The 26,980-nt window shown below is 41.6% G+C and overlaps 1 protein-coding gene across 1 annotated transcript in view; it reads left to right on the top strand.

The window, feature by feature from the left end:
• Nucleotides 1-26,278, top strand: part of LOC106729120 (spermatogenesis-associated protein 31D4-like) — a 154,161-nt gene extending 127,883 nt beyond the window's left edge. The window contains 7 exon segments of the mRNA XM_032476223.1: nucleotides 18,961-19,059; nucleotides 20,171-20,327; nucleotides 20,971-21,016; nucleotides 21,577-21,637; nucleotides 21,920-23,003; nucleotides 23,005-25,737; nucleotides 25,739-26,278. Coding sequence (XP_032332114.1) covers nucleotides 18,961-19,059; nucleotides 20,171-20,327; nucleotides 20,971-21,016; nucleotides 21,577-21,637; nucleotides 21,920-23,003; nucleotides 23,005-25,737; nucleotides 25,739-26,227 — 4,669 coding nt within the window. The 3' untranslated portion in view covers nucleotides 26,228-26,278.
• The last annotated feature ends 702 nt before the right edge of the window (nucleotides 26,279-26,980 follow it).

The raw sequence follows: 26,980 nt of genomic DNA, 5'->3' as shown, positions 1-26,980 counted from the left end.
CGTAATGAAGTAAGTGATAATTTCACAGAGGAAAATAGGCATTTAAGTGGAACACTGTACTGAATTGCTCAAATTCATTTTTTTATTGTAGCAGACATTAAAACTATCCCTGTAACATCCATTTCAGCTTCCTTCAGTGACAATCATGAAGTTTAGGAGGGACGAACTTATCTTCAGATCCAGAGGAGGACCCTGCTTGATCTAAGCTGTCAGAATAACCCCATTTGCTTGTCGTAGTGATTGATACAGGTTTAAGTCAATCAGAGCACAGCATTTTCGGTCCTACAGAGGTTGTATTAGGGCAGTCCAGTAAGAGTGAAGCTTGGGACTTTTGTATGGTGATATTTCTGAAAACTGCCCTTGGCCTTTGTTCTGCCCTTGGATGTGAACACGGAACCACCATGAATGCTGCTGGCAGTCATTTTATGAGGCTAGCTCAAGAAAAAAAGGCAGCATTTGAAGACAGACAAAACTGAGAGAACTGCAGAAAAATTGAGCCAAAGCCTGGACCAAACCATGCCTGGGACCAAGCCAGGAAAAGTCCTATGGACTTTTCGGTTACAAGAGTCAGTAAATTCCCTGAATTTTTAAAACCAATTGAATAGCTTTTCTGTTATTTGCCACAGAAATAATTTCGGTTGATAACGCTTTTGTTGCATTTGAGTAATTTAAACTGAATTAAAACAAACACTCCTCATTAAAAGACAGTATACATTTATAGCTTCAGAATATTGAATACATTTACAGTTTCTATTACATACACATTGTAAAGGATCAAAACAAAAATCCCAAAAGCTGAACCTCACTGCCTCATTCACAGGGAATAAGGGCTTTGGAATTTCAAGGCAAAAACACTTTAATATTAAAGTTGTTTGAAGATAAAGGAAAAATTATAGATGAGCTGGAGCTGAAATAATTTGAAAGAGCAACAGCTGTTTTGACATACATTTCTGCCAAGATAGGTAGGATAGAAATGCAGAAAAACTGATACAGTTTAAAGTCTACTGTCTGCCAGTTACTTTCATATATATGCTCACACTGAATTCTTACAGTAATCCTCTGAGGTTGCTATTATCCTCTCCCTCACGTCCTCCCCCATTTTACGTTTGTGGAAATAGCTTGGAAAGGAAAAGTAATTCGCTCAATATCATGTAGTTATTTAGTATCAGAGGCAGGATTTGAGGCCAGATTATGCTCTTTCTACAGCCTCACTGTTCCTTTATAAGACATAGCTGGAAACTACAGGGGTCTGTAATGCTAGCCAGGGTTGGAGCAACTTAGAATGCATTTAGTAGTTGCTTTGTGTGCTGGAGGTCTGTTACGTTGCAGACCCTAGGCTTTAGCTTTTTGGGTATTATCTAATTTACAAACAAGTCTGGCCTTTTGCCTTGCGAATAGCAAACACAAGGGAAGAATTGGATTCAGTAGTGTTTGCTTCCACATAACCTAGCCAAACACAGGACGCCTTATTCGGATGTACTGCTTCCTTCTCGTTTTCCTAAAAAGATTCATGAGCCCTCTGCCAATATGATAAGTGTTGGGGGAAATGAGTTTCTGAATTGTCATTCTAGGAATTGCCTTTTGCAGCTGAAACTTCACCACTTAGTCAAGACTTCCCCTGCCATCTGCTCAGCTCCAAAACTGCTGCAAAGGTTGAGAGGATCTGCTTAAATTACAAAGAACCATATCTATGATAGAAATTCCATGCCATGAAATCTCTCATAATTCCAGCCTGTCAAACACTGGCTCCAGAGGACCACACTTTTAGGATCACTGGGGTACTGTGGTACTATTGCAAGGCATCAGGTCTTCAAAGGCAGCCTGTCATCACCAGGTCATCGCTCACAAAAATTCTTCGGAACGAACCTCATAATCCACACTTGCAAACTCATCTTGTCCCCAGCTCTGGGGCCATTCAGGTCCAAGAGAACTTAAGGAAAGCACTATCAGTTTTGATGGCTTTTAATGTCATCTTAGTCTGTTGGTATATGTGAAAGTGACTTCCTAGGCACACAGCAGGCATTGTTCTTCACATCTAACTGTTAGAGACTCTTCTCCTATTTTTGTGAGCAAACCTGTCTATGCCATTGTTCTAGAACCTACGTCCCAATCTTTTCTCCCTGTGCTCAAGCCATTAGTTTAGTAAGGACTGAAGTTCTTTTGTTATCAATTCAGCCCTTGTAAAGGCCTGGGTAGGTCTTTGATACTTGCTTCCATGTCCCTCTAACATTTACTCCTTCATTTGTTCATTCATTCACTATGTCCATTTATTGGACCGTTTTTGCCAGTTCATTAATGCTAGTCATGGCGATTCAAAGTGCCTTAGGTCGTGCTCCCTAGGAACAGAGACTGAGATGGGGATTCCTAGCAAGCCATACAGTCCCGAGGGAATGCTGTAAAGTTGGTAGGGAAACAGAACAGTGCAGGGGAGAAGCTAGGCAATGATGTGATTTCATGGGCCGCTCTGGAGAGTGAATGGTACCATACAAGTTACTCTCCTCGTCAGCAAGAGCCCTGGGCTGCTGTACGCCTGCTGTCGGTCACTGGTTGGCTATGGACCACCCATGGAGGTGGGGATGGGTAGAGGCTCATGTGGACTCCCAGGCACCTCCAGACAGTCTTGGCAGGCAAGGACAGATCCTCTGGGAGATGTGGAGTGTGAGCCATGCACCCGTGACATCTGGGGAATGAGTGTACTACAGTGACAAAGTGGATCTGAGTGGAGCATCAGTAGTGTCTGCATCACAGTGATACCTGATATTTGGTCTGGTCTCTGAGTGACTCCGTAGAAATATGTCATTGTATAACAGCGTGGAGATGGAGTGATGGAGCTGTGCACATAAGGAGTGCATAGACCAAGGTAGGTGTGAGCACGTGGTGGGGATGGAGTAGAGGTAAGGTTGAAGAGGAAAATTTCTTCGAGGACAATTTCCCCAAGGCAATGATTCATAAATTGAGTCCTGAAGGGTAAGATGGATGATGGAAGAGGAAGGAAATTTTAGAGAGGGAAAGCGTAAATGTTGGTGAATAGGGCTGCATGAGGACTTCTGTGTGCCTTAAGCATTTTGGCCTCTCCTGGGCCCCTTCCTCCATTAAAAAATATTAAAAATTGTATTTTACAATTGCATTGATATAAATATTAATATCATCCAGGTTGGATTATATTTATTTTTTCTTTAGGTTTTAAAAGAGATTGAAGCATTTTCATGATCCAAGGGGCACACTTTGAGAAGCACTGCTTTGTACTATGAGATATCAAAGGCACAGTGTGAGTTACTTTTTATCTAATGTCTTTGATTCAACATAATTTTCTCCATTGTGGATATCCAGTTATTCTAGCACTATTTGTTGTAATGGCCATTCTTTTCTCATTTCTAATAGTTTCATTTTTTAATAAATCAAATGTCCATATATACATGGGTTCTGAACATGACCTTCCTTTTTTTATATAAATAATTCTTACTATCACCCACTGTAAACACTGTTTGAGAAATTCCGCTCTAGACTAAAGGGCAAGAAACCCTGGAAAATCCCATGGATCATTTTGTGACTGGACATAGTATCTGTGAAATTTAGAGATTTTAAAGCAATGCCCAGCATTTCCTGGGATCCGCATTTAGATATATCTATTTGGTCTACCAAGCACAATTTCTGACATTTTTAGAAATCTGTCTACAGTTCATAATTGTAGTCACTTGGGGAGAAGCAAATGGATTTGCAGACCTAAGAAATCAACCCCTGTGCTAATGCAAGAAGTTCATGGACTTTCTTCCTTTTACACAGAGTCTAGTTTATCTTTTGAGCATAATTAGCTGAAAATTTCCTCCAGTAGCGTGTGCAATTCTACCAATGATATGCTGACTGCACTTTTTCCTGTGCTAGCACAGTCATATTTTATTGCTTTATTGGAAACAAGAATCATTATCTTAATTACTAATTGAAGTTGATATTTTCTTGGACAGCCACATTCTTTACAGGTCAGTGGACAGTGCTGGGGAAAAGTCTGGTGAGCCTTCCTGAGGGTAGAGTAGGAGTTCCTTTTGAAAATGGCTCTCAAGCTTCCCTGAAATTAGAAATACCTGGAGTGTTGGTTAAATATTCAGAATTCCAGGTTTGTCTGTTGGGAATGCTGATTCAGAGGGGTTTGGGAATATGTCCTTGGGATATGTATTTTAACAGTCACGTGATTATTGTTATTAGGGAAGTATGGGAAACACTGCCCTAGGAAGTATGATTTTGAAGACGTGGTCAGAGACAGGGAATCCGTGATTCCCAGATATCCCCCTACATTCCCAGGAAGGTATCTCTTTCTCAGCACTTTTCCAACCTTTGTTCTGTACCTCCCACTAATAGCCATTCAGTCCCAAGTGGGTGTGTGGTTCCTACCTCAGATTTAGCATATTCTCATCACTTCACCTCAGGCTACAATTCCCATTTGAAGTCATTCTCTTTCCATACACTCTCAGTCACAGTGGTACCAAACTGTTTGCTCTTCAGTGCCTACCCAGAGCTCTTCAAACTTTTTGATCTTTTTCCCGTTTCATTTTCTGCATGGAATGCCTTCTATCACTATTTTGCACTTTTTTTTCTTCTTCAGGAACTCAAGTGTCACTTCGTTAGACGTCTTCTTCAGCTTCCCTAAGAGTTAATTCTTGCCTGTGTTCTCATAGCACTTTGGATTTCTCTGATCTATACTGCATGTTGTGTTGTGATTATCTGTTTCCTTGCCTGCCTCAGTAGACAGTATGGACAATGTCGTCATCTTTGTATTACAGTGCCTAGCAGAGTGCTGAGTACATAGTAGGGATTTTATAAATATTTGCTGAATGAACTTTAGACTTTTAATAACTATATATGAAATGATTATTATCAAATAAAAAGATATAAATTTATTCAAGAAGTCCAGGTATTCATTCATTTATTCAGACAAATATCTATTGAACCACTCTTCTATACTAAGCATTAGTGATTCAGTGATAAACAAAAAACAGACATGATCTTTGCCTTCATGGTACTTTTAGTAGAGAGAAATATATAAATAAAATAATTACATAATGGATAAAAGATTTGCTACAATGAAAAATATGAGGATAGGTGTATGAGGGGCGATGAAAGCATATAATGGGCGGTGGGGGGTAACAGCTGATCTGAGTGCTGATAGTGAAAGGACTTACCTGGGGAGAAAGGTCTTCCAGGCTCAAGAAAAAGCCTGTTCAAAGGCCCTGGGGTAAGGGAGGGAGAATGGTAAGAATAAGGGACTGAAGAATGGATGACATGTCTAGAGCAGAGGCAGCAAGTGGACTGATGGCCAGAGAAAAGGCTGTCACCTTGAGCATATGGCTTTTCATAGGCCTTTTAAAGTTCTGTCTTTATTTTAAATGCAGTGGGAAACCAGTAAAAAACAGCAATTTTGGTGAGTGTTATTACATTTTTGTGGGGATTTATACAAATGATGATCTGCTTTACTATTTATTTTTATTTTGACCATGTAGACTTCTTCAGGACAGGAAGCATATTTTGTATTTCTTAGTGTTCTTAGAATCTGGCTCTACACAGTGAATAGAGAGGGTGACCAAGAGATGTCTGCTTCTTGTTTTATTTCAGGTTCTTGAGAGTGAGGCATTATGTAAACACACTTAGAAAGAAACTTGGTTAACCACATTCATTGGATAGCTTATCATGACACAACGATTTGTGTTATAATTGTGAAAAACATGTTTGATGTGATGAGTGGACAGCTGGCTATCCACTACTGCCTTAATCAACAAAGACTGTCTCTTAAGTGTTTGAGAAACAAATAGAGTTAATTTCAAAAGACCTTTATTCCCATTTCCAATAAAGTTATTTTGTCACTCGTAATTCTGGAAGTTTTACCATTACAGAGTCGTTGCTGGGGTCTTAAAGACCCTTTGGTCTTCAAGAGTCCTCTTTGAAAGTGTAAATAATGAATTGGGGATAAGAGATATATCAATATTTATCAACTGTTGTCTTTGGGATATTTTGATGGCGATTCAAATATAAAGGAAGTATATTTGTTGGGGACAGATCAGGGGCATTGGAGATGTGGAAGTGAAGTTTGCCGTATGGCCAGGCCCTCAGTTTTACTTCATTGTCACCGCTAGAAAGTAAGTCGTTTTGTGAATGCTGGCAATGATTGTGTTACTCACTGTAGCCAAATCTGTCTGGACTTTGGTTTCACAATAAAACAGAGAGTACTTTTCTCTGTAACCTCTTGGACACTGAAGTTTAATGATACCATGAGGGACAGTGCAATGAACTTGGGAGATAAGTTGCTCTGTCATACAAGCTGAGCCAGTGGCACTATCTACCTGAAGCCTTTGCGTTTCAATGAACTTCTCCTATCAGCTTTTCAGAGACAAGTTCTTTTTGTAAGGCCAGGATTTCATTGGAACATCAGTGTCCCTGATAGTAAAATAGTACTTTCTGATCTTCCATCAGATTTTCCAAACTTCTTTATTTGCCCCACTGCTCAATAAATTTCTAGTTCCTGGAGGGGACATGAGTAAGAAAGGGAGCCTTTGTTGAGATTTTTAGGGTAAGGGTGGTTTTTTTCAGAATGTTCCATGATGATTCGAAAAATTAAGAACTCTATGCCTGACAGGGGCACATTTCCACTGAACATATTCTATGAGACTTTTCTTATTTCCCTCTAGGGCTTTCTCCACTCTGCCCTGTAGATTTCTACAACATCATTTTCATATTTAGCAATTGTTCCTCATGAAATGAATTATGACTATGGAAAATCTTATATTAAAAATATTTTAAAATAAAGCCATTCTGTTATTCAATGTAACTGCTTTATTTCCTCACATATTCATAGGAGATGCCATAGATCTTACTGGGAGTTTTAGGAAATTAAAAAATCACCACCAAGAAATAAGATACTGATTACTCAAGTGACAACACTAACTAAAGACTGATCCACCCATTTTTTTTTTCTTTAATCCCTTCTTCTGAGAGATGCTCATCTCAGGTCCTGATTCATCTAATAGAGTCTAAGTCAGGGATCAGCAAACTATAGGCCAAATCTGACCAATAGACTTTTGCTATAAATGAATTTTTACTGGAACATAGCCACACCCATCTATTTAAGCACTGTCTGTGCTGCTTTTGTGCTGCAACAGCAGAGTTAAGTAATGTATGGCTTGGAGAACTGAAAACATTTACTATCTGGTGTTTTATAAAAATAAAAAAATTTGCCAAGCCTGGTCTAAGGTATGTGTTTGTATATTCTTTGACTATCAGTTAAGTAAGAGCTCCTTGAAAGCACAGACCAAATATGATTTCTCTTTGTCCCTTCAGTGCCTATCACACTGTCTTGCTGGAAAGAAGTGCTCAAGTTCAGAATGAATGAAAGTAGACTAGTCCATCTGTATAAATACTCATGCCCTCTGTTACTCCCCATCTTAAAGAATATGGGAACCATTGAAAAGTAGGCATAGGGTGATTTCCGTATCAGGACAATTTTGGGTTGATTTTCAGGAAAATCTGTGTCAATAGGGCAAACTCTGATCTCAGGTGTCCCGCGAAGGGTTGCTGCTTGTCTCATTCTAGCAGTTCAGGGATGGGAAGGCAGGGATGTAAAGGAAGGACCAATGCAACTTTTCTGCCCCAAGAGAATTTTCATACCTGGTGATTTCCCCAAGTATTTATAAGGATGTCCCAGTGTCAGGTGCTGGGCAGCTTGGCCCAGGAATAGCTAAGTAGGAATGCTGGGGATACTTGTATTCCCCGCTCACTCATCCCAGCAGGTAGATTCTGGTTTGACATTTGGTATTATGTGAAAAAGCAGGTTTGGGGAAGCAAATGTAGCTTGCTTTCTGTACTCTTTCTACTTTTGAATGCTCTTGATTGACTTTCCCTATATATGTAAATCTGGGAAATGCCTAAAATGTAAAGTAGTTTTTAAAAAGTTCATAGGTCTGATACCTTGTTTGAGTAGGCATTGAAAAGGGCTCAGGAACATATTTTTGGCTAGTTTCCTTAATAATCAAGCCAGAGGTGACAAATATGTACTACATTTATTACCATTTTGACCCCTTTCACCCTTCTGTCAGATATCACTAATAGATCACAGGTGTTCTTTCAGAGAGCCTCAGAATCCTTCTTAACATGTTCCAAGAAGCTACCACTAATTAGCCATGTTTGGCATATGAGCTGAAACCTTACTTTCCAAAGCTGGTTTTACATATGTCTAAATGTGGGAATCTTATTTCTTCCTTAGTACCTCATCTAGTAATTGATCCAGGCCTTGAAGGTAGTAACCGGGGAACCTGGCTAACCAAGACCTTCTCAGCAGATTGCAAACAAAGGTGTGAAGTGACCAGATGGAGTAAAGCAGAGTGTGCACTGGAAAGTCTCATGAAATGAATTTAGAATAATCAGGAGAAGCCAGATTTAGGTGGATATTGGCATCCAGGCCAAGACATTTGAATGAGTTCTGTAAAGTCAGTGTTCCCAAAGAATGGTTAAGGTTCTCCTGAGAAACAGAACCGTAGCATAGAGTGTACACACACACACACACACACACCACACACACAGAAACAGAGACAGAAAGGGGGCTGAGGATTTATTTTCAAGGATTAGCTCATGTGATTTTGGAAGCTGGCAAGTTCAGCATCTGTAGCTCAGGCCAGCAGGCTGGAATTCCAGCAGGTCTTGGTGTGGAGGTCTTGAAGTGGAAGGCAGTCTGTACGCTGAATTCTTTCCTTTTTGGAGGACTTCAGTTTTTCTCTGAGGTCCTTCAACTGATTGGATGAGGTCCCCACACATTATGGAAATTCATCAGCTTTACTCAAAGTCTACTGATTTAAATGGTAATCACATCTTAAAAAAAACACACACCATAACTGTGACATTGACTGGTGTTTGACTAAACAGTGGGGCACCATAACCTGGCCACATTAACATATTAAAATTAATTGTTGTAGTCTGCATAAGTAATTTTCAGTGGTAGATAGATTCATGTTTTAAAATTTGTATTATACATATTAATGTCATTTACCTAAAACTTCTGATTTCATAGAAACTTGGTTAGAACAAAGCTAAATTCATTTAAGTAAAACTGAGTTTATTTAAAGAAAATTATTAAATAAATGTTGGGTACAAATGGTATATGGATATTGTGAGTATATGAAGGTTGTTTTGAAATGACTGGTATTAGAGAGTGGTAAACGGCAGAGAATTGCTGTACTCCTGGAACAAGGAAATGTCATAAGGAAACGCAGTTTTTGGAAGATTAATTCTGTTGCCCTGAGCAAAAGCCATGGGTAGAAAAAAAATTCATCAACAAATAATAAATGTGAAAAAATTATCCTTTGCTGTAGTAGTAAAATAATGCATTTTCTCAATCTGCTTTTTTAAAAATTGCTTGTGCTACTGTCTTTTTTTTTTTTTTAACAAATAGGAGTTTTAAATTATATGTAATCTGAGCAGTTGGTCTTTGTTTTATGATTTCTTAAAAGGATTTTAAGCTTAGGAAATCATTCTTGGTTTGAAATTCACAGACCTAATATACTGGGCATTTGGAAAAGGATGCTTTTTAATGTATCTGGGGGTTATTTTGTTATACACTATGAAAGATGGGTCTAAATGAATTTTATTTCCCTTAAATTTCTTCCCAGTTATTCCTGCACGAATTAATGAATAGTTCCTTCTTGGTGATGTCATTTTATCTTCTAGCAAATTCTTGTAAGGAACAAAATCAATTTCTGGACTGTCTAGTCTGTGTTCTATAGCTTTATGTTTTTTCTTCTTTCAGTAGTATCTTATTTTAGTCATCATAGGCTTTTTTTTTTTTTTTACACCATAGAGAGTTTATTTTACCTGTAAAAGGGCAGAGGTTAACATGTGGACAAAAGGGTAAAGCGTGGAGCTCGTGTGGGAGACCAGGACAGTGAACTGAGGCTGAGAGTAGTAAAGGCTGTTCCGGGGGAGCGTTGGAGGTGGTGCTGAAGAGACAGGTCAGATCTAGTACCTGTCCTGCAGGCAGAGACCATGAGACCTGTTGATGCCAAAATTTATGGGATATAGCCAAAGCTGTTATAAGAGAGGTTTTTCATAAAAAATACCTGCTTGTCTTGAAGAGTCTCCTGGAGAGGTGGGTGGCAGCTGGGGACACAGACACTGGCAGCAGCCACTATGGGAGCTCCCCCAACTACGTGGACACTGGTGCTGGTAGGTGTCACTGTGGAAGCTTCCCTCCAGCTCTGCCTTATATTTAAATGTCTGGTGTGGCTTGTTCCATTCTGTATTCTTCATTCAAACATTTCTTTGATAAGCATCAGCTTTTTCTTCCTGAGAACATCAGCATCTAGTCAGATTCTCCAAAATTTTCATAGAATGTTAATTGGATTTTGTGTAAATTATTATGAGGATTGCAATGAGTTTACATGTAATTCATTTATGTATGAATTTATACCCATTTTCAATCAACTTTTGATGTTTGTGACGATATAACAGAAGTAAGATTAGAGTCAATGAATTAGTCTAAAATGATAACAAAGACATTTTATCTTAGTTGCCTCCTTCACTTGGGAAATTTAGATTGTATAAATAGTCAAATGAAATTTAATTCCCTTTCATTTTTGCACCTAAATATCTGGTGGAGATGTAATCCAACAATTAAGGATCGCAACGTCTGGCCTCAGGGAGCAGAATAAAAGAAAGAATGATGAACAATGTCAGTGAATGGATTTCCAAGGGTAACTCACATTTCAACTTTCATTTTAATTCCTTAGTATTTCAAATGGAAACCCATGATCCCTTTCCAGGAATTTTCACCTTGGGTGTTCAAGGTTTTTTCCTCTCACTTCCTTTGCACTCTTCATGCTTGCGATCTGTACAACAAATTCTTCTGGCCCTGGCTAATTCTTGGTACCCTTGGATCTCTCCTGACAGCAGAAAGCAGTGATCAGACAGGCTGAATGATTCAATGGAAATTTAATCTGATCCCATTTTAGCCACATGTAAGAAGCAGTCTGCTGTGAACTAGAATTGTAATGCTGGAAATTATCTGATTCCTGCAGGCCTCTCTTCCTTCTCTGCCCTGGTGAATGACTGCTAAAGGAATTTAAAGCATGTAAAACATGATAAATGTTGATTTGTTGCCTAGCCATTGAACTGGACATCTTGCCTTCTTGCAGGTAAAACTAAGGGGTATCACAGATTCTAGATTTTATTTATAAGGGCAAAGAATTTACATTTATTTACTTAAGTTGCTTCTTGAGGCAGTACTGTCTTATTTCCTTTAAATTAGACTTCCAACTTTGAACCCAGTTTGAAAAGCAGAGCAAAATGAAACAACCACCAAAACAAAGGAACTTCTGTCAATAGAACACTTCAGCTGCAAAGACTGACAAGCTGAAGAATAGAGTTGATGAGATGGGATTGGGCAGTCCACTGATCTGAAGAAAAGGCATCCTCTATTTGTGCTGGCTAGGGAAGGCCAGTTACAACACAGAAAAGCTGAGAAATGGTAGGAGAAAGTGGAGAAACAAACAGGAAAAAAGTGAAAACCTGGCCATAAGAAAAGTAAGGTACAGAAAATACAGCAACTTTTAGAGTTGGTGATGCCAGTGTTTAAGAAGATTACCAATGTGACCACTGTTACATTGTTGGCCCCAGTGACCCACATCTGCCAATAGTTGCCTCTGTGTAGCACTCTCTCTTTGAACCTGAGCTGGGACTGGGACTGTTTTAACTAACTGCAAGTGGCAGAGTGATGTGGTATCAGTTCTTGGTCTAAGCCTGAAGAAGTTCTGATCTTGTTTTCTTCAGAGCCATGAACTACCTTATAAGAATTCTGTTAGCTTCCTCAAGCTATGTGGCAAGGCCATTGGAGAAGCCACATAAGAGGGAGAGGCCCTGAGAGACAAATCTGGCCATCCCAGTGTCCCAGCCAAGCCCAGGTCCCTGCTGACCTGCCAGCTGGATGAATCCACATGAGTAGCCATTGGTAAGATCAGCAGAAGAGTCACCCAGCTTAGCCCAGCCCAGACTGCAGAATTATGAGCAAACAATGTTAATTACTTTAAGCCACTAGGTTTTGGGGGAAGTTTGTTATACTGCAAAATATAGCTGTTGGTGTGATAATGAAGAGTCAGGGATCAAGATGCAGTGACTCTACTCTCTGAGACAGCATTGGGTAGACTGAAGATGCACGCCTGGGACCAAAGCAAGCTTGGTTCAAATCCTTACTTTGTCATTTTTTAGCTCTAGTGGCCTTGGGCAAGTTATTTAATCTTTCTGGGGCTCAGTCTTATTATCTGTGAAATAAGAGAAAGATTTCTTCTCTCACAGATTAAGAAATGAAATGAGTGAAACTTTGGCACACAAATTAAGTACCCACCAAATCTTAGCTCTATTCCATTTCTTCCCTGTGGTTCCCTCACCCTTTGAGGGGATAAAGGTGATCCAAACTACATTAACTCTTTAGGGTAGCCCTGTGACCTGCTGAAGGCAGTTCTGTCATGGGTCAGTTTTGCACTGTCTATGTAGTTGATAAACAATTTTTGTATTTATATGAAAAAGAAGTAAACTCCTAAATACAGGTGATGGATCTTCTTAATGATAGCAGGTCTTAGGGGGCATGGCTGGAGTCAGTGCACATTTGTGTCTGTGTCCCAGACCGCCTACACCTGTTCCTCTGCAGTACCACAGCTGGTTATTAGACTAAGCTGGGGTCATCAAGGGATGTTAGAGTTACATTCAGCTTATTTTATTGCAGAAGGCATGAAGGCATATAAGTCCATTCGGTTTTCACAGAAAAGCATTACTATCTCAATTGTTTGTGAAGTTCACATAGGCAAAAATGGCAGATTTCGAGGTAGTAGTGGATTAAATTTGGTGTTAGTTGAGTCCTTGCCTTCATACTGAAAAGAAGTCCCATATTGAGTGTCTAAATTATGTGCAGACACCAAGTTTCCAAGCCTTCTGAGAGAAGACACACACACACGAACATACACATGAAAGAAAGGATTAAGGAAAAACGAAATAAACTTGCCCTGGCCTCAGTTTCCAATTTGTCAAATGAATGAGAAAGCCAGACTCGAAGGCTCTCCAAGGTCCCAGCTCTGAGCGTTAGCAGACATCTCAAAGCCTGTGCGTGTATTAGCCCTTGGTGGACAGTGAGATTAAAAACACAGGTTCCTCTCCAGCAAAACTTTAATTGCATAGCTTTAATTAGAAAAAGAATCAGAATACTCTTTCAGATTAGGTTTTTTAAATTTTATTTTATTTTTAATTGTTTTTATTGTTTCCATTTTATTTTAAAAGAAAGATGAAAGCTGCTGCTTGCCAAATTGCTGCACACGTTTCCTTGCCATGCAACTGCCCTAGCAAGTTAACTTAAAACAATTTTCTAAAATGCATTTTTAATGAGAAACGTAGATCCCTGAAATTTGTCTTAAACAGTTTTTTTTGTTCCTTCAGACCTCTTATAGGGCTCTAGAGTTTCCATACCTCCGTGCCAAGAGCATGGCAAAGGAATTTGGCTCAGCTTAGTAATTACCTTGTGTTAGTCTAGCTCAAAGTTGTTTTTGTCTTAATGGCTTAAGAGAGCCATTTGAATGCTTTGATTCTAGTAGTAAAAGTTCCAATGGGCAGGGTAGGTGAATGCTCATGTAATGTTTAGCCTATTAAAATGGCCATATCCAAAGCTTATGCAGAGTAAATTCTTACTAGAGACTCTGAATAAGAGCAGGTCAGCATGGAAAAAAGCATGAGAAAATAAGAGAGCTAAAGTAGTCTGGGAGTGTCCTTCCTCTCTCCAAATTAGATCCCATGATTATGGTGGACATTTGTTTTTGCCCTCTTTCATGGCAAGAGGGAAGGATCTCCCCAAAGTCTCCCTGTGTGCTTCCAGAATGCTGACTCATCCCCAGACTTCACAGTGGAGCATGTCCATGAGACCACAGTTTCTCAAACTATCTGTGGTGAAAGACCAGTTTGCTTCCTCTCCCACACCCCCATCCACTGTGCACTGGTACTTGTATAAAATATAATAAAAATGAATTGCTGGAGAAGTGGCAAGCAATGATACACAAAATATAAGCCTCATTTTTTTATTATTAGATTTAATTATGCCATCAAATTGCAGTAAAAGTTTCTAACCATCCTGTTTCTATACTTATCTTGTAGAAGATGGTAACAAAAATGTGGAAACAGGCACTGGTCCACGGACCACACTTTGAGGAGCACTGACTTAGACTAGGCCAGTAGCATTCTCTGGTTCCCAGTAATTATTTCAGGGGTGTTCTTATGACCTGAGCTGGTCCCATTCACTTGAATGTTGGGGCTTTAGTTGAGAAACTGGGACAACAATTCTGTTTTTCCTGGCTGGATACCATCTTGGGACTATAAGAGTCGTGGCTTGAGAATGAGTCAACACCGAGAAAGCAGAACTGAGGGATGGCGAGTCAGAAGCTGAATCTACTCTTGTATTGTGCAGAAATAGAAGCCAATAAATGAACTTTTTGCATAAGCTAGAATTCATCAGGTTTTCTATCATCTGCAAGAGGAAGAGTTTATATGATTCAGTGACTAATTTGTATTTTCCCCCCGAGCTCTCTTTTGCTTGCCAGTCATCTTTCCAAAACAGATCTGGGCATGCCTTTCTTCTGGTTATGAAAACCTTAGCTTCCCATTGCCTTGGTACAAAGTTCAAGCTTCTTAAACTGTCATTCAAAATCTTTAACGGTTGAGTCTCCTTCTTCTTCAGCCTAATTTTTTTGTCCTCTCATCCTCAGACACATGCCTGATGCTTTAGTGTGACCAGACATGCACTTTTACATACGTTACAGGTTTGCTCATGTTCATTCACTTTGGCTGGATTGCACTTCCTCTTCCCACACTCTTTTCTGATTTTCTAAGAATTCTTGAGAACATAAGGTGTTCATTACTTTTAAATGTTAAGCATTATACATCACCAGCATTCCTGCTGATTCAAAGCCTAATTTTGAGAGTGTTGGCAGGAGGGCAAATTGATGCACCCAGACATTTGATTAAAAACTGCATTTAGACAGTAAAGATCTCATTTCATAGGGAATCTGATATGGTTATATTACCACAATCTCAGAAAACAACAAGCTTAGACAAAGTGTGACTTTTAAGTTATTGTGAAAATGAATAAGCAAGGAATGATAAGTTATGTCCACACCAAAATGTGTACACACATGTTTACTAGCAGCTTTATTCATAATAGCCGTAAGTGGAAACAACCCAAATGTTCGTCAACTGATCAATATATAAGCCAAATGTGGCATATCCCTACAATGGAATATTATTTACCATAAAAAGAAATGAAATAGTGATACATGTTACAATATAGGCAAACCTTGAAAACATTATGCTAAGTGAAAGAATCCAGATGTGAAAGGCCACATATTGTATAATTCCATTTACATGAATGTCCAGAACTGACAAATCTGTAGAGGAAGTAGATTAGTGGTAACCTAGGGCTGAGGAGAATGAGATTGAAGGGTGAAGGCTAAGGGGAACAGAGTTTCTTTGTCAGAGTGATGAAAATGTTCTAAACCTTACTGTAGTGCTGGATGCCCAACATTGTGAATATACCAAAAGCCATCGAATTGTATGCTTTTAATGGGTGAATTGTATGGTATGTGAATTATGTCTCAGTAATGTGGTTTAAAAAGAAAAGAGTTTATAGGACCTTTATTCATAGGTGCCCAAACTGGGAAGCAACAACTATGTCGAAGGTGAATGGATAAATCACCTGTGGTACATACATTCCAGGCAATGGAATAGTGTTTAGCTAAAAAGAAATGAACTATTAAGCCACAAAAATACATGCAGGAACCTTAAATGCATATTACTAAGTGAAAGAAGCCAGTCTGAAAAGGCTACACTGTATGATTTCAACTATATGACATTCTGGAAAAGGCAAAACTCTGGACACAGTAAAAAAAAAAAAAAAATTGGTGGTTGCCAAAAGATTGGGGTTGGAGGAGGATGGGGTGAATAGTCAGAGCACAGAGGATTTTTAGGGCAGCAGAACTACTCTATATGATACTCTAATGGTGGATACATGCCATTATACACTTGTCTCAACCCATGTAAACTATGATCTCTGGGTGGTAACGGTGTGTCAATGTAAGTTTGATTGTAACAAATGTCCCTCTCTGGTGCTGGATGTTGATAGTGGGGTAAGTGTGTGTGTGTGTGTGTCTGTGTGTGTGTGTCTGTGTGTGTGTTTGTGTGTAGGGGTGTTAGAGGAGGTCAGATGACTTATGGAAACTCTGTACTTTCTCCTTAGTTTGACTGTGAACCTTAAACTGGTCTAAAAAACAGTCTAAAGAAAGAAGAAAAGGAGGAGGAAGAGAAAGGGGAAGAGGAAGAGAAAGAGTGTCAAGGGGAGAAGAGAGAGGAGGAGGAGAACAACTTTGAAGCTTTCCTTGCCCCTCTCTCATCTCCCTCCTGGCAGAAGAATTAATTGCTCCTTTATCTGTATTTTCATTGTCTTCTTATTCCTACTTTTTTTTTTTTTTTACAGTTTATATCTCTTTATTTTAGTTGTTTCCAGGTCTCACTTACCGAACTATGAACTGCCTGAGGGTGAAGGCAATGCCTTATTTTCTTGATATTTCTATTAGAAATACTATACAGCAGAGTTCAGTAAAAGTGTGGTGTGTGAATGAAGAACGTCTTACAGCTACTGTTTTAAATGCAGTTTGAAAAGATTTTGCCCTAAGAATCTGTTTTACTTCAGGCTTTTTGATAACTTAAAAATAGCTACCTTCATGTGGCTTATTCCTGGGACAGCGGTCAGGATGTGAATGAGAGAGCACTGAGGACATATGAGAATCCTAAACTAATGACTTATCTCCACTGAGTCGCTAAGATTATCCTAGTAGAGCTATTGGAAAATACTCCTCCTTGGGGCTAATATAACTCAGTGCAGCCTGAAATCCGGGACCAGACTTCTGTGTGGTGGTAGTGAGAAGATCTCACGCTCCTAAAAGCTACCACTGCCACCTCCGGATGGCTGCCGGAAATGCTCTAGTGAGAGCTTTATCACAAGGCTTAAGGGTTAGATATATGTAAAATGTGTGAAATGTGTTCCTGGGAGGGATGACATTTTAAACTTTAATTATTCACTTATACCTGACTGAGAGTCATATGTAATGTTCTTGAAAGAAGGTTTTAAGAGGGCAATAGAGAAAACCTGTCAGACACTAGTGCTAAGAATGAAAAGGAAAAGTTATCAAAGAGGTGATAGCATGCCAAAAATCGCTTTTCTTTACTTTCCAAATTTGGCAGTATTTAATGGACAACATGAATATTTTTAGTCATATAACTGCTTTAATTTTAGAACCAGGGCATACTTTTAATTTTAAGAAGTCATTTATGTTGTTTGAAAGAGAAGCCTTGAGAATATAGGGAATTTAGAAGTCAGGGCTCTATGACTCATTTGCTGAGTGATCTAGGGAAGTCGCTTCCCCTTTCTGAGCCTCAGTTTTACTCACTGATAAATGGGCACAATGACACCTGTTGTCCTATTTACATTACAGGATGTTTTTGAAAATCCATTGAAATCAATAAGAGCAATATGCTTTATAAAGAGACAAATAAATTTATAGTTTATAGTTGTGTTAATTTGAGAAGGATAAGTGCTATGAGCCTCTCCTGCTGAACATCAGTGGAGTTTATTTGTGGTGGTACAAAAGGAAAAAAAAAAGCCAAAAAAAGTTGTATCTTTAGTATCTTGTTTTTTTAAATTCTGAAGATGCTTCTACAAGGTTCTGAAAAGGAATCTTACTAACATTTGGGGAAAAGCCTTTTTATTGAAACTTCATGTAGGTTTTAAATGCAAGACACACAAATGTATGTAAGGATATCTAGCCAACACATGCCCTTTTAAAAGAGAAAAGCTGCTCTTTAACCATCTTCTCAAAGAATCATTAATTTGTATCAGAAAATTGGAGAGGGTAGGCATGCAGGGATGCCTTCCCAAGTTGCATAATATGTTTGAGCAGTTATCACCCACAGCATCTGTCCCTTCCCTGATCTATTCCAGAGATCTACTGGCAATTCACAAGTGCCGTGGGGCCCTCTCCTGTGTGGTTATGTAACTCTTGATCTGATAGGGCTGTTCCCTAAAACTGCACCATGAGGTCCTTCAGGACAGAGACTGCCACTTACAGGTGCTTGTGTCTCCTAGTTTCCAGCAGTACATATTTATTAAATGAAAACTCTGCTGAGGCTGCAGATCAAGGCAGGAAGGAAGTGGTGCCTCTCGGCAGATTTTATCCTCAGGGCAGGTTACCTGTGCCTGCATAATTGAAAGAAGACTCTGCGGGCTTGAAGGTTGTCTTACGCTTTCACAGGAGATCAAGTAACTGTGCTAGGCCATGGGTGTCAAATAAACGGCATCACAGTGTAAGAAAGACATGAGGCATTAGGAGACAGTTCAGGGGATGGCTGTCATGAGGATAAAGGGTTTAGAAAAGAAGATGTAGTAAGAGGGGAGGGAAATACTGGGATTATTTAAACCTGACAAGTGGAGCCTGAAAAACGTGTGACAGGTAGCTGATTTTTGAACACATGTGGGGATGATTATATACAGCAGAGCTTTTTTTTGTGGTAGGGCACTCTGAGGAAAAGATTATATTTATAGGGCCCACAAGGATAATCAGGTAAGGCTAGATTCTACCCTACGGCTTTGACACTCCCAGGTCCCACCCTGCCACCAGAGACTTAGCACAATGGAACCTATCCCAGCCTTTGGGGACTGTTATGGACATTGTGTCCCCACCAAATTCATATGTTGAAACCCTAATCCCAATATGATGGTATTAGGAGATGGGGCCTTTGGGAGGTGACTAGGTCATGATAGTGGAGCCTTCATGAATGGAATTAGTGCCTTTATAAGAGACCTCACAGAGCTCCCTTACTCTCTTTTTTTGCCATGTGAGGTTGCAGGGAGAAGACAGCTGTATATGAACCAGGAAGTAGGACTCACCAGACACAGAATCTGCTGTGCTTTCATTCTGGACTTCCTACCCTCCAGAACTGTGAGAAGTAAGCATTTGTTGTTTGAGTGACCCAGCCATGGTATTTCGTTACAGCAGCCCAAACTGACTAGGACAGGGATTTGTACACCTGTTAGAATACTGATGAAGAGTGCAGGGACTGTCTGTGTTTTAGGCAGAGTAAGAAGTGGAGTCAAAATAAAAAATGAGAGACTGAAGAAAAATGAGAAAACACTTTATTCTTAGATTTGAAAATATCAGCTTGGTTTGTCAAAGGGCAGGCGTGTATGTGTGTGTGTGTGTGTGGGGTGTGGGGTGTGTGTGTGTGTGTCTGTCTGTCTGTCTGTCTGTCTAGGATGTCCTGAAAGTCTTTATGCAGTTTAAGCTTCATTCATTTCAGAAAAATTAGTGCCTCAGACTTATCCACAAGATTATTTGAAGGTTTAATTATTTACATTGATTTTATAGTGATTTTAGTTTAGTGAATGTTGAATAATGAATTACTCATTTTAATTATTTGAGTCAGCCCCTCTGGCTGAAGATGGTAAAGGCAGACTGAAACAAAAAGCAAAATTTGTTATTCAACATTCACAAAACTAAGAGTGAAAGAAGTTTAAGTTCTATATCTGGGTTCATGTAGGAAAAATATTCTATAGGAAAGATGGATTTCAGGATGTATATAATCCTGAGTGTGAATGTCTGGCCAGAAGTGAAAATCCCAGACCGTATTTTAGACTTTCAGGGCAGTGGAACTGGTGAGACTCAAGGTCAAGTTCTCCAAACAGTAAAAGGGGACCCAGGTAACATCTAGGTTACAGATGGAACTAGCAGAAATTTTCATTAAGGTAAATATATGAAGCAATGAAAGAAAGGGTGGAGTCGGAAAACAGGATGGCAGGGTAGGGCAGAGGGACCTAGACGGCCCAGGAAGGGTGGAGGGGTCTGCTGGGCTGGTGGGTGGGGGAGGGGCTGTGAGCGCACTCTCTTCATGTTGTCCCCTCCCCCGCCCTGCCCTCAGAAACCTTTGTGACTCTTCAGTGTTCTGTGATGCACTGATCTATAGTCAAGCGCCTGCACTCTCAGTGCTCAGTAACTTCAGGCAGCCTTGCGATTCAGACAATGGAATTCAGAAAATGGAATGTTCTCTCATTTTTGAACAGCCCTACGGACCCATGTCTGAGCTTTGGCTCAACATCCTTGGATATTGACCCCGACCTCACCATACTGTGCGGCTTGGGGTTGCTCCTTCTATTCCTATGCTACCTGGTGGGGTTTCCATCTTTACCAGCCTTCTGCAAAACCAAAGACATCCGAAAGGTAAGTAACCCTGGATGAGCCCCCAGCAGATATCCTTTACTGTTGTTTCCATTTCTCTCCCCACATTTCTCAATGAGTTTGGTTGGCTCAGAGAGATACCTAAGATGCACAGTCTGGGGAGAGGACAGAACACCATCCTTCTAGGGAAATAGATCAGGCAGGGCTAGGGGTTCAGGAGGACTAAGGCTTCCATTTGAAGCTCACACACCGTCTGAGTGTTTCAGAGGATTCCAGGGTAAAATCCCAAACAGTAAGTTCCTGGCCCTGGGTTAGTTAGAGTTTGGGATCTCTGCAAGAGAACAGAGTTCCCCAGCACTTGATCATGAGTCACGTTCCCATGTCAGGAATCTCTCCACCAAGCCTTCCTTTGTGTTGGGCTGATCAGGGCAGCAGTGCTGAGCCTCTGGGCAGAGTCCGGAGGTAGGGCTCCAGGATACAGGGTCCTATCTGAGGGACACGGATGTGACTGTTAGCCTCAGATTCTCTGCCCTCCTTGAGCAGATGACTTCTGACTGAGAATATCAAGTGTGGGCCTTACAGACAAAAGTCTTTGAGTTTTTCAAGGAAGGAAAATGAATATCTGAGTCTCCTAGAGGAGAGAGAAATGAGTCTCAGCCCCTCATTCTTTTCTTTTTGTTCTCAGCGTCAGGGCAGAGCCAAGAGGAGAAGGAAAGGTGGAACATCGAAAGGTAAAGTTCTGCCTATTCCACCTGATCTCTCCAAAGGGTGACCCTTCCTGTCCTTTCCATGAGGTCCCCAGGTCCATGATCTCTGAGGACGTCACTTGCTAGATACAGTCCCTGTCAGAAACCAGAGCTCTCAGAGTAGAGGCTCATGGGAAGGCAGTTAGAGCCTGAGACACTTCTCAGATTCCCTGCTCTGCCCATCGCTGGGCTTGAAGCAGTGATGGACCTGGGCAATGGGTGTTTCGCAGCAGGTGGCCATGTGAGATGTCGAGCGTCAGAACTTCTGTGTCCTGGATGATCAGATTGCTCTCTGAGGCAACACTGATTTCTGTGCTTCACATGGTGATTTTGAGCATCACATGAGATAGTATATATGAAAGTACTTTTCAAATGAAGCAGCATACGTAGGTGAACTTTGTTAATATCACTGACCATTTGACCTCATCTACTAATCCTTGAGTCTCTCAGAGTGTAGTATCCCAAGGGTTTCCCATAAAGGGACTCCTATATAATACCTATTCTTCTACCTTCCTTACATATAACTCACTCTCCTGGTTCCTCAGGTTGGAGATGTCACCAGAGAGAAACAGAGGAGAAAACGAAGCTGATTTCTATTCTGAACAGGTGACTAGCCTTTCCCCTTCTTTCCTGACCCCTCTTTAGCATGTTCTATGCAATTCCAGGGATTCAGTGCAGCCTGCTGTAGTCATAGGAAGGGGTAGCATAGGAGTAGGTATGTGAATAAAGACCTTCAGGTGAGTACAATTGAGCATATTGTGAAGTCATGAATGTGGAGCAGTGTGAAGGGGCAGCAGGCATCAAGTGACGCCACCCCTGCCAAGTCAGCAGATCCTTTTCCCGTTGTTCTGGTCCTGGTTGCATCTTTGTACTTCCTGTCTCCTGCAGCCCCCTGGGCCGGCATGATGATACCACCCGCTTTCGTCAACTGTTATGTCCAGACCCCTTCTGTGAGGTGTGTAATAATGCAACTGCTGAGGTCAACTGGCTGCTGCACCCGGAGGCCCTGGAAGATGCTACTTCCTCTGCATCCCCTTTGGTTTCTACATCTCCTGTGACTGAGTCATCATTTACTCTGTCCCCTGCCTTCTCAGTAGTCCCTCTAAGAGACCTAGCATCAGCCTCCCTGTCTGAACCTTCCCCACTGGCCCCCTCTAGTCTCTCACCTAACCCAATGACCCCCTTAGTTGACTTTTTTTCACCCTCACCACTAGGTCACTCTCTGGCACCAGGGCCTTTTCCTTCTTTGGATTCTGAATTCCCAGTGGACTATTCCTCACCCCAACCCCTTGCGTTTCCCCCTCTCCTAGCACATGACACTCAGACAGCAGATCCTGTTGTCCCAGCAGAGGGCACGATGCCTCTAAATACCATCTTCTCTCTCGATCCCACCTTCTCCCAAGATATCAACTCCTTACAAGTTTTGTCCCAGGCAGTGAATCCCCCTGATTCATTTGTTTGTCATCATGCACCACCAACCCTGCCTGTTTCACCACAGCCAGACTGCACTTTAACTGTCACTCAGTCTAAATCGTTTGCCATCTTATTGAAGCCTGTTCCCGAGAACTCACCTCCAGATAGCCCAGATGCACTGTCCACTTATGTCCCAACAATCAAAGGCATTGACCATTCAAGCCTGTCAGTCTCAAACTTCTGGTGGCAGGCTCATACCAAAGACTTGTTCCCTTCGACCTTGGCACAATGTGATTTCAATCAAGAGTTTCTTGCTCTCCATTCTTCAGAGGCCTCTTTTGAGGGAGACCCTGCAGCCAACCTTGTAGAGCCTGGTAACCTCTCATTTCTCAGCCCTGATGTCCTGGCACTCCTGGAGAGACAAGTCCAAAAAAGGAGCAATTGCCTGATGTGGAAGGAAAAGGAAAAGGAAAAAGATTCTTTTCCAAAACAACTTAGCCCAAACTACCAACTAAATTCTCCAGGGAAAATGTTAGAATCAGTGGCTGATAAGCATGACTCTGCCATTCTCCCTTCCTTTTTGGAGCAGCAGAGACAAACCAAAGGAGCTGCATGTGCCTCAGCAGTATCCTAAGACCTTAGAAGACCATTTACAGCAAAAACGTATCCAGCTCTTCTGGGGTCTTCCATCTCTGCACAGCGAGTCCTTGCCTTCTGCTGTTCGTGTCTCAGGTGATGGCTCCTCAATCTTTATTTTCAATGGAATCTCGAATACCTCCACAGGCCAAGAATCCCCACTACTTCCCCATCCCCTACCTTTGTCCTTGCCTGAGATTCAGCCTGAACCCTTGCCTCAAACTCTGCCTCAGCCACAGCCCCTACCTCTCACTCAGGCCCAGCCCCAGGCCCAGCCTCAGTCCCCACTCCCAGTCATACCATCTAGTCCTTTACCCCAGATTAGGATCTGTGGAGTGTGTTTCCATAGACCTCAGAATGAATCGGAGTCTCTTGCCTCATCTGAAATTCAACACCTGGAATGGAACATATTGCAGAAACAACAGAAAAGTTTGTGGGGTTTACCCTCTGTGGTCCAAAGATCTCAAGAAGAGTTTTGTCCATCAGTTTCTGACACTCCTCACTCCCGGCCCTCCCTGGCCCATGTTTCAGTCTCCATCCTTCCTGGAAAGTTTCCTCTCAGTGATGAACTTCGGAAGAAACTAGAGCATCACCTTCGGAAGAGGCTCATCCAACACCGGTGGGGCCTGCCTCGCAGAATCTACGACTCTGTGTCACTGATGATGCCTCCAAGAGAATTTTCAGAGATTTCTGAGTTAGAGAGCAATGATGGAGTTTCATTGATCTCTGTGTTTAAGGGTCAGAGTAGCAAAAATCTAAATGTTGGATTGAGCCAACCTGGAAGCTTCCATGAGAAGGACTCAGAAATGCTCCAGCTAGAGGAAGATGTGGGGAAGGATCAGGGACATAGCCAAGAGAATGGCCCAAAATATCATCTGTTGAATGACCCAAAGAGCTCTTCAGATAAGGATCTGGGGTATGACTCTGAGAAAGACCTAAACAGTCAGATGGAGAGTCCCTCAGAGAAAAATTCAAGGGAATTAGCAGGGAGTCTAAGTCAGAGACAACTTGAAAATGTCCTCAAAGTACATTTGAGCAAGAAGTTTGAGGAAATCAGTGAGGGCCGGCTCCCTGGGACTGTGCATAGTTCATGGCATGCTATTAAGCAGACATTGTTTCTTTCTGTGAAATCCCACACTCAGATAAAACAGAGAAGTTTGTCATCATCGGTGGATGAGAGCTACTCCCTGAATACCTGCCAGGATCTTTCCTTTGTTGATTCCAGTGCACACCAGATGCTGGAAACCCATATCAAAAGGTTTCGTATGAGGATGGTGTGGGGACTTCCCCCTAGAGTCATTGAATCCATAGAGATCTTTAAATTGAAAGATGCATCATCCCAGTCCTTGTCCCATTCCAACTTCCCCTCTTCGACCAATGTGATTTCTGAGGTGGACTCCAAATCTGGGGGCTTCAAGTCCTTTAGAGGAAGCTCTAAATCTCTTTATGGAAACATAGTGGAAACAACAAATTCAGCCTCTGTTCTGGATCATTCTCTTCCTGCCACCTCACCTGTGGGCAAAGAAGGACAGAAGGTCCTGAGACAATCACGCTCTGAAATCAACCGTGGGCTTGCAGAGGATGTTCAGAGACTTAAGAATGCCAGACAGACTCCTCTACCTGTCACACACTGCGTCAGAGGGAAAGCAAGTCAGAGACAGGCTCTACTAGCCAATAGATACCCCCCAAAGCTGCCTGCAAAGCAAGCTGGGGCCAGAGATAAGCCACAGTGTAAGAGTATGAGTTCCAGTGATAGAGCAGAAAAGCAACAGGGCAAAAACATGGAGAAGTCCCAACCTGTTTCCATGCCCAAAGTGTCTAGGGAGATATTCAGGGCTGAGGAGCTCAATACTCTTCAATTAAAAACTATTGGTATGTTGACAACCAGCAAGCCAGGAAGCTCCCAAATGATAAACCTGAATGAGAGTAAAGTAGAAACTACTGTGACCACCAAAAACCCCCCACCAAAGCTACCAGTTCCCCCAGATCCTAAATCATTAGACCTTAAAGAACAACTGTTTGGTGAGTTAAAATGTAAATTGGAGAACAGGGAACATAGCCAGGCTCAAGGCCAAGCTACTGACATGTCCCTTGCTTCAGATAACTTGACTTACAAAGCCTCACTGACTCATACCCAGGGTGTCTCAGGTGGGGACATGGGCACTTCCCAGGTGCTACATGTCCATTTAGGTGATAGAGGACTCAGGATGGAGCAGCAGCAGGAGACTTGGGTCCCTAAACATGTCTTAAGGAGGTGCCAGGGTAAGAATTTCCCACCAACTGCAAAGAGAGTGAGCCCTCTGGGACCCAAAGCAGAAGAGCTTGGTGGAGGCGATGCAGGGCTTGGGACATCCCAACCTGAAAGGAAGAGTTTCCCTACTCAGGAGATGGCAGTTGAGGAGACACTTGGGAGCAAGTCTTCCCAGACCCTATCACAGAAGGGACAGCCTCCTTCTGAAAGCCTTATCAAAAAAAGAATGAAGCATTTTTTGCAATGGCTTTATCCTGGGGTAAAATACAAAAGGCAAGAAGATCCCCAGAAAAAAGGTAGCCCCATATTAACTGCCCAGAGCAGAGGCCTCATTAAAAGTAAAGCTGCCTTTACAAGGACGACTGAAGCTCAGAAAATCATGACAGACATTGGGAAGTTCTTAGAGGGAGAAACTGGGGTGTCAGCATGCAACTGATGTCACCTGCTCTCAAGAGCCCCTTCCTTCCCCAGTGCAGTTTGGGAAAACTCAGCAAAAGGCAGAAGTGCAGATCCGAGCAGAGCCGGTTCAGGGGCATCCTCTCAACTATGAGGCTCCCTCCTGTAAAGTGACAAATACCAAGTCTTGCCATCAAGAAGCTATCTTTGCTGGTCCAAGTCATCCTCCAAGTGCTAGACGGATCAGAGACAGGAACAGACACCCCCAGAAAGTTGTGGCATTTAAGGACCAGCTATTGTGTCAGAAACATCCCCCACCAGTGCCCCGTAGGGATCCTGTGCCCCATCTGAACCCCACCTGCAGGCATCAAGCTGGCCAGGGCCCTCCAGCTGCCATCACCACTGCTGAAGGCTCTGTGTTCAGGGATCTGTCTCTACTGTTTAGACAGAAAATGCTTCTCCAGGATTTCCATGGAGGAAAATTTCCCACTCCAAAATAATTCCTTCTTTGTGGAGAATATTCATTCTTCCCAATAAATGTTTCTCTAATATATCTTTTCTGTGTATGGTGTTGGGGGTATGCATTTGGGGTAACTCGGCTTGTTTGTAGGGGAAGGAGAGTTCAGTTCTTACTGCTTGCTTCCTTTGACTTTGGCTAAAAGGTGACCAGTGCCCTGGAGCTGTTGTTGAGAAATAGGTATCATGTGCCCTAAAAGCCCATTTCCTCCCTGATGAAGCTTGAGGAGACAGGCTTCCTCTCCTGCCTCTTAACTCAGCCTTAATGAAAATGCGTAGCAGTCTGCACTCCCCCTCATTGAATGTTTTATATCCTTTAGAGAAGTAGGGATGACAGGTCTTCTGTATCTGAAGAGGGTTAAGACAGGTATAATACTTTCTGAAAATAAAGCTGAAGAAACAACAGCTTAATCATTATTTAGAACCCAGTGACCAGAGGCTCCTACAGGTGGCTGAACTCTGAATGGCACTGTTTGGGCAGGGGTTATTGCTGTACTGGGTCCTGGGCTGGTTGTGGTAAGGTCTAGGAACAGCATAGAAGCTGCTTAAGAATCTGTCATAAAGCTGAGAGTAAGGAAAAGATGCCTTAAAGTGAGTGGGATAGTAAGAAAAAGTGAAGGAAAGAACGTCCTTCCTGATGGAACAAAGGTTTATGCCTCATCATTCCCATATTGGGACCCTGTGCTGCTCCCCTATTCCTCAGCCTGATCATGTCCTTGAGGCTGATCGGAACACTG

The sequence above is a fragment of the Camelus ferus genome, unplaced genomic scaffold, assembly GCF_009834535.1.
Source record: "Camelus ferus isolate YT-003-E unplaced genomic scaffold, BCGSAC_Cfer_1.0 contig299, whole genome shotgun sequence".
In the NCBI taxonomy this organism is placed as follows: domain Eukaryota; kingdom Metazoa; phylum Chordata; class Mammalia; order Artiodactyla; family Camelidae; genus Camelus; species Camelus ferus.
The sequence above is the reverse complement of the archived record's forward strand: the minus strand, read 5'-3'. Positions and strand labels throughout refer to the sequence as shown.